Source organism: Magallana gigas, chromosome 1 (genome assembly GCF_963853765.1).
Source record: "Magallana gigas chromosome 1, xbMagGiga1.1, whole genome shotgun sequence".
Taxonomy (NCBI): Eukaryota; Metazoa; Mollusca; class Bivalvia; order Ostreida; family Ostreidae; genus Magallana; species Magallana gigas.
In genome coordinates this window covers 23,726,980-23,735,107 of record NC_088853.1, presented here as the reverse complement: position 1 = coordinate 23,735,107, position 8,128 = coordinate 23,726,980, and the positions used below count along the sequence as shown (strand labels likewise).

General features: G+C 31.9%; 1 protein-coding gene across 1 annotated transcript; it reads left to right on the top strand.

Annotated features, from left to right (window-relative positions):
* On the top strand, positions 1-5,529 carry LOC117688272 (uncharacterized). The gene is made up of 5 exons (XM_066088813.1): positions 1-359; positions 701-791; positions 2,296-2,475; positions 3,369-3,542; positions 4,087-5,529. The coding sequence occupies exons 1-5, from the start codon at positions 36-38 to the stop codon at positions 4,317-4,319; spliced, it is 1,002 nt and encodes a 333-aa protein (XP_065944885.1). The 5' UTR covers positions 1-35; the 3' UTR covers positions 4,320-5,529.
* Positions 5,530-8,128: the final 2,599 nt, after the last annotated feature.

Below are 8,128 nucleotides of genomic sequence, written 5' to 3'. Positions count from 1 at the left end.
CTAGTGTTATTGACGATGAAACTGCATATCAAGTCATGACACTATTTTTGGTTCGATTCTGGGTCTTGCGACTTTTTTTGTTTTTCTCCCTCTCTTATTTTTGTAAGACGGATCTGAAACAAGGCTACTCAATGCTACAATATGGCCACAAACTGGAGAGAAGGATGATAACGTCGTATGATAAATACAGTATTCTGGATTGTGTGGAGGATTGTTTGAGAACAACACGATGTCGGTCCGTCAACTACCACCAGGGAGCCCACTTCTGTCAGACCAACTTTGAAAACAGGACAAATGAACCTGATCTCTACACAGAGAATTCTGGCTGGATATACAGCGATATAGAAGACTGGGACAAGGTTAGCTTTAAATTGTAATTGATTTAAAATTTTAAATTGCGCTTTTCAAGGGAATCTTCTTTAGAGGCAAATATATCCTATATGACTGGGTATATCTTGAAATTTACTTGACATAATGAATTAAATTGGCACACATATGTAATAAAAAATGTTTTGAAGCACAACCATTTCGAACTGTGTAAGATATAAAGCAAATGAGAGATAAAAGCGCCACATTTTTGGAGAGTACCGTAGTGTGGTATCATTATTGACACGTTGTTTGGTTGATTTGTCAATTATACAGTTTTTGTAGTGTGAATAAATTAACTTTATTCTTTTGAAGTATTTGATATCATTTACAGGGTATTGCTGGAGCCTGTTCTGTGTCAAATTGTTCCCTCAATGAAAAGTGCATCCCCAAACCTTTTGGACAGTATACATGCGTCTTGTCAGGTCTGACCTTTTTTTTACATTCTATCTCAGTTTTCTTGATGTTAAATCTTTGCCGGTAATGGGTTAGTCTTAAACGAGATTTTGACAATATTTTAAACATTTTGCATTGAACATAAAATAAATAATATCTGGATCGTCGCAGCCATTTTTAGACTACATATTACATCATAGATAAGACGACCTCTGCATAGATATAAACGAAAATGTTCAAACTTTTTAAGAGAAATAATATTGATGTGTTTTTTTCTGAAATATGAGTTTTTGACAATATTTGTAGTACAGTTTTAAGGAGGATCTGATGAGTGATATGTTAATCACCCAACCTCCTTAAAAACAAGTCAACTGTTTATATTTGATGATTAAGATTTAAAGACACATTTAAATTCAGACATCGTAGATATGCGATGGTAAAAAGTATCAACAATTACTAGTAGTCTAATAACATAAATGAGGGATTGAATGCTATAATTACTTGCGTTATGAAAATGGCATGTTTACCACTTGCTTCTGTTAAAGAAATTGTTCCAGAATTTGTAATGTAATTCATTTTAAGGATACAAGATTTTCGATGCATAATGCACCAAATCATTTCACACATTCTCGCTATATTATTTTATTTCATCTTTAATGATATATGTGCATGTACTATTTTCTTGATTTGAAAACAAGTGTAACAGTAATGTTCAAAGAAATAGAATACAGATTAGTGTTGCATGCATGTTGTACCTTAACATTTTGAACTCATAGGATTCCGAGTTTCGAATTTATTTGACGCTGATACGTGTTGACACATATCAGCAAGTACTATGTTTGCAATTTATGGTAATGTATATGTGAGCCTACTGAAGTTAGCAACCACATTAGGGTATTATGTTTAATACAAAGAATGAGTGAATTTAAACACAATGTTTATGAGGCAAGCTAAGGTGGAATAACACACTTGGAAAAGGTTACTCAAATTAACACGAATGTTTTTGATAATGAAAGTTTTGATGATAAATAAACTGTACAAATGTCAAAAAAGCGAAAAAATTTCAGTTTGGCGATAAAAAATGAATATCTAAAATAATTACTCCAGTAAGTAGCAACAAAGGCCTCGGCGGGATTCAAACTCAGGATGTACGGATCACAAGACCGACACTGTATCCACTCGGCTATGTATAAAGTTACATGTTTCGGTGTATAAAATCCTTTTAATAATACGAAATGACGATTTGATCAGCGGTCAGCCATGTTGTGATGATGTGCTATTCCACCTTAGAGAACAATTACATGAAGAAACTCGCGTGAGTCGTGCAGTTGATAAGCTTTAGATATAGCGCATTATCACACGAGTAGCAGCATGACAAAGAGATATAAGAAAAAAATAATCAAATGTATGTAAAACAAATTGTATGTTTTCTGTTCTCAATCTGACAACAATGTCAGAGTTACATTATAGCTGATGTGTCTCTGTTATTCTAGATTGCTGTTACATTCTAGATACCGTTTGTCTGTTTTTTAGATTGTGGAATTCCAAGTAACGAAGGTTTCTCCACGGAAGAAATACAAGAATGGGATGCCATTGGAATTACAAGAAAAGTTCATATCAAATGCGCTATCGGTTATAACCAACAAGGGTCTGAGGTCTTTGTGTGTAGATCCAATGGATCTTGGAGGACGGATTTAAACTGCACTTTAAAAAGTATGGCAAACTTTTTTTTTCAAAAATTATAGAAGATTTACCATTCATGTTGCAATAGCAAAAAGCAATTGGAATTTAAAAAAAAATAATTCATTAAAATGTCAAATTTAATTTAATAGCATGTTCTTAATTAATTAGATCGATACTTCTGATTATTCAAAATAATTCATAGAAGCAAAGGCGTTGATTTAGTTAAAATGCAAGCTACTAAATTCTCTAATAGGCGAATAAAGTTAAATTTAGAGAAGTTTGATTTTTTTTCCTACAAAATTATACTAATTTTGCCTAATATTGATGCAGGCAGGTATGGTCTGTAGTATCTTTTTGAGAGTAGGTTAGGGGACAGACTCATAATAAAAAAGGCAATTTTGCAAATCATGACATTTTTAAGTCAGTCTCGACAGAAGATCTACTTTAACATTGAATGAATTGTTATCCTACTGTTTTCCACTTACATTTTATATGCTCCCGAAAAGTGAGGAATGGAGGGAGGGGAACTTTATAAAACTTAAAAATATAAATTTGAGAAAAAGGTTTCCTGTGAGAAAAGGTTGGTGGTAGAGCCAGGCCCAACCCCTTTGATGTTTTATTGACCCACTAATGGAAAAATTGAAATAATTTACCAATCAATATTTTAATAGAATATTATGTTTACTTTCCTGTTGCATGTGGAAAATAGCACACCATAAATAAATCATTCAATACGAAGATTTCAGCTCTATCAGTTTCTAAAGATTTGGGTCACAATTACCTCACAAAGGGGGGGGGGGGTGTAGACAGTGGATGTTTACATACAATTATGACAAGCAATTAACTAGATTATAATGTACTAATATCACAAATCTCCCAATTTTCTGAATCTTAATTTTCTAAAAAAAAATTATTACTTGTAGCATGTCCAGTTGGGTACAAGGAAGCGACGTCAAATGACACCAAAACTTGTCTGCGATTTGTTGACACGCCTACATATTATCCAAACGCAACTCTCGACTGCCAAGAGGATGGTGGGGATTTGATTAAGCTAGACACCGAACCATTGAAGAATATCTTCTTGAAATTTATCGATGGTATGTCATATTTATGCAGCCAATTATCATAATTAAATTGAAGTTTTTTCTACAAGGTTGGTTTTAAATGTCAAAAAATACTAACGTAAACATTATCTCAAAGGTCACAAGAATCAATTTCTTAATACATATTATGCATCGTACTTTGTTTCTACAATATTCAAAATTGGAAAAAAAGGAAAAAAATTGAAAGCAAGAAATCATTTAATAGATATTAACGAAAAGCTAGTTGTAAAAAAGAAAAGTTTAATAAAACCCAGAAATCAGAGGAATAAAAGCTTGAAATATATAATATCAAAAGAATATCAAAAGAGTGTACAAATTGGTTACATATTAGGCATAAATGAAGCGGTAAAAATGTTAAATGCATATACTTGAACAATGTTGTCGCACTCGTTTAAAAAAAAAAAATTAATGTTTTAATAATTGACAACGAGAGCTTAATATGTTGATTTTTACCATAACCTAAATGTCAATTCATTATCATAATTAGGTGTGCAAGTAAAATTTGTCAAAATTTCTGTTCTTTTCATATCTTAAATAGGTTACATTGATACGACTACAAATAACAACATATGGATTCAGGCTGAAGAAGACGGTGAAGGTATTTGGAGATTTCATGATGGTTCAACTCTGCCAGACTTTCTGAAGAGAGATATGAACGAAACAAATTATCGTGGCGAAATGTATCTAAGATATGTCATTGATAATCAGCAATTCTGGGACATACACGCAAAAAGAATTTTTAGCTACATATGTGAATATAGACTTTACTGATTTATAGAAATATAAATCTGGCAACATATAGAAACACTTTCAGAAGGAAATGTACGTAGATTCCTATTAAAACGCAAGGAATTGATATCTATCCGTGTAAAATCACGAGATGTGCATCTTACGAACTCTATATCTCGCTTTTATGTTTTAAACATAATTATGTAACCTACACATAAATTTTATAAAACCTTGGTATTTACGATTTTATGTTTTTGCAATTTGATGGAAACGGCTGACTTGCGGAAATGAATACTCGTGTAAAATAAGGAATCTTCAGTATATGTATGGTATGCAAAACTGTTCATATTAGTTTGTATTTTTAGTAACTTTTTTTTATCATATCTAAACTCGTCTCAATGATGATTTTAATTTTTAAGACTTACGTTGTTGTACATGTGAATGTGTGTCTTGTGAGGGTAGAGGAAGGGTTTTACAATTATATCACACGGTTTTTGGATTTTTTTCAGTCACATTTAATTTAACGAGGCCGGGTCTAATTTGTTCTGCCCTAGATTTTTGAATGACATTTTTTACATGAATTTTTACTGATATAATTATTATTTTCAGACAAAAAAATAAGACATTTTCCACACCGTTTGTTTAAGAGGTCATGTCAAAGTTTGTTAATTTTTAACATAGGACCCTATGGGATTTTGCTTGAAATGTATTAATTTTGCACATTTTTTACATTTTTTTTAAACTTCTGCCGTAGGGATTTTTTTTTCTGTTCTACATATTAAAGTTATTGCTAAAAGGCATCAAATGATCAAATAAAATAAACCTTTTACCTCCTGGTTTGTTCCAGGGGTCTTATCAAAGTTGTTTTTTGTATGCCCAATTTAGAGTAAATGCGAAACTTTCTGAAGGGAATGTGTATCTATTATATAAAAAAACTGTCAATATTGGTTAATTTTGTTAGTAAGATATTGTCATGGAGAAAAACATACAGTTTTTCAATAAAAAGAAGAAAAATCAAAATCGCCAAGGGCATCCGCATGGAATTTGGTTTTTAATGAAGGAACGAATCCTTTTATTTCCCTCATCACCATGCAATGAACCTTTTTTTATTTTGAACAACATATGATTATACAAAATACATCAATTTTTAATATTTTTTCGACGTTTTGTAAACAATTACGTTGCAAATGTTTGTTTTTCGATGTTCATTGTCTCTCTTCTCTTTTATAAATTCGCACTTTGATTGTTATATTAGTTTGTGACATAAAGAGAATTTAACAAATTTGTTCATATCGTATGCTCTTTATACCAAAGAAATGGAATATGATATTTATATTCCGGGAGACACGACGATTTGTTCGCCCTGTCAGTGACTTTCTTGACCAATAAGATGACGCCTTATATACAAAAAAATTACATTGGGGTATCACGAAATGATTTAAATCAAATTTTGAAAAGCCTTTATGCTTAGTATTCCTGGATATGTTACATTAAATATGTAACTTTACACAGAAATGAAAAGTTTGACTTTACACGAAATCTTTTTCTGGTATGGGGCAGTTCTCAATCTTATATTGGATTTCATAAGTAAATATATTTCACTACAAAGCTGTTACCATTAGGTGTAGAAATTTGAAACGGAATGATCATTGCACTAACATTCACATTAACTCGTAACTGTTTGTCTCTTTTTCATTCACACTTCTAAACTGGTGTTATTTGTTTCATTTAAGGTTAACAGTTTATATAATGTTTAAGGCAGCTGGTTCGGGGACGTGTGTGTTGTGGAGGGGAGGGGGGGGGGGGGCAGAGGGGGGACGTGGCCGATATCAAGCTGTCTTGACGCCCTTTACATCTCTCATAACATGAGGGGAGCCTGAGTCAAAATGTACATGAGTTAAATTGTACCAAGACAAAGCAAATACCGGGAAATAGGGTAAACAGATCTGCATACAGCCTTTCTGGTACCAAATGTCTTGTACCGGTTTTGCCTGGTACGCCGTAGTCGGTATGCCAGGTTCTCATGGGATCCAACTTCAATTGTATATGTATCCAATGCAGTCGTTTAATACTCGCTCATTTCCCTCAGCCAATTACAGTCAATTCGTGTATTTGTAATTTTTTTTTGGGGGGGGGGGGAATTGATTAACTCGTAAACAATGCATATGTTATTAATTACAAACAAATATCATTACGATCGTGTATGTACACGCATCGGTTTTTAAAAATAGAAAATAAAAAACACAACAAAACAGGTCAAGCTAAATTTGTCCACTTATTTTGTGTCTTTGAATGCCGGTAGAACAATTCTTTTAAATACCATTTTTTTTTAATCCGCAGAAATTTACAAAATAATTCGATTTTATCATTAAGTTTGTGAGCTTAAAGGAAACATCCTTTTTTGTGCGCAGATTTTTTGAATAAGAAAAATATTATCATTTAGCTGTGACATATTTAAATATATTCCGTGTTTCTTAATCAGAAAATAAGGATCAAATTAACATCGTATAAGGGTTGTATGATATACAGTCAGCGTAAAACCACGTACATATCATAGTTCATAACAAACTTTTAAAGAATGAACCGTTGTATTTAACAATTTTACATTAGACATTTTGAGTTTCATTAGAACACCAGGTCATCGCATCAACTTCAAACGTAAGCTGGTAATACATTTCATCCCGGTGGACCAAAACAATGTAGATAAATGTCCTTGTCTAATGAAACAAAACTCAGAATCAAATGACCTAAACTGGGCTTGATTCCATAATTCTTGAGTTACAGGCTTACATTAAACACCCATGAACAAGAGACCATGTGTTCAATATCGATTGAAGGATATTTCAATAAATATTGAAACATGTATTGTTTCCCTTTTCAATACATTGCTTTAAGTCCGGGCATTAAGTGGCGTTTTCATTTCTCAAGTTTCAATTTTTTACATTTTGATTTTTTATGTTTAAGATGATTCTTTATGAAAACTATTCGGTTTTTGTTCAAAAAGAAAACATTTAATGTAAATATATGATACAAATTCTGTTTTAATAACACGAAATATATCAAACTTGTAACTCAACGATGGGGATTTGATATTTCATGTATCCACGGATAGCGATTTTTTTTGTTCTTTTATTTCTAAACAAGGCATACATATGTTTTTTAAGCATTTTAAAAAATTGGCAATGAAGTTCGGAGATAAGGCATTCTGCAATATTTGTTTTCATTGGAATGTCGCAGGGAAAGAATATGGTCAGGCCCTTGGAAGGAGAAGACTTGTTTCACCCTTACTAGGCGTCAATAGTTCTTTTGTTACCAAAGTGCATTTAAAAAAATGTTTAGGCTTCTTTAAAGATATTGCATAAGTTAAAGCATATCAAAAAGAAAATAATCAGATTATGAGAAAACTTATTTTCATCACTAGAATCTTGCACATTTTCAATAGCCTGTCACAAGTTTAAAATATAATTCTTAATTTTTTCCAAGAGAAAGATCTTAACTTTACATTAGTTTTGTAGAAACTTTCTGTATAATGGATTGAATTACAATTGATATTGCATTTTTGACTACTTGAGCGACGTTTATACTCAAATACAACGCTTAATTCAATGCAATATTATCTGGGATTCCTAGTATACAGGACATAGTTTTCGGGTAATTATTACGCTCTGAATGCCTCAATTTACATTTTTCTTTTGTTTTATTTGAAAAATATAAGCGGAAGTCCAGCTATCAGATGTAGCGTATTGTCTATTTTACATCATTTGAATCATATTGATAAATTTATTTGTAAAAACTCAAATATCACTTAGTTATTCATTCAACACAAACATTCGTGTGCGTAAACTATTGAA

Bases quoted from the DNA above. Each gene is read 5' to 3' on its own strand.
- LOC117688272 (XM_066088813.1), top strand. From the start codon at position 36: ATGACACTATTTTTGGTTCGATTCTGGGTCTTGCGACTTTTTTTGTTT. The intron at 360-700 runs GTTAGCTTTAAA...TATCATTTACAG, and splicing joins ATATAGAAGACTGGGACAAG to GGTATTGCTGGAGCCTGTTC. The intron at 3,543-4,086 runs GTATGTCATATT...TATCTTAAATAG, and splicing joins CTTCTTGAAATTTATCGATG to GTTACATTGATACGACTACA.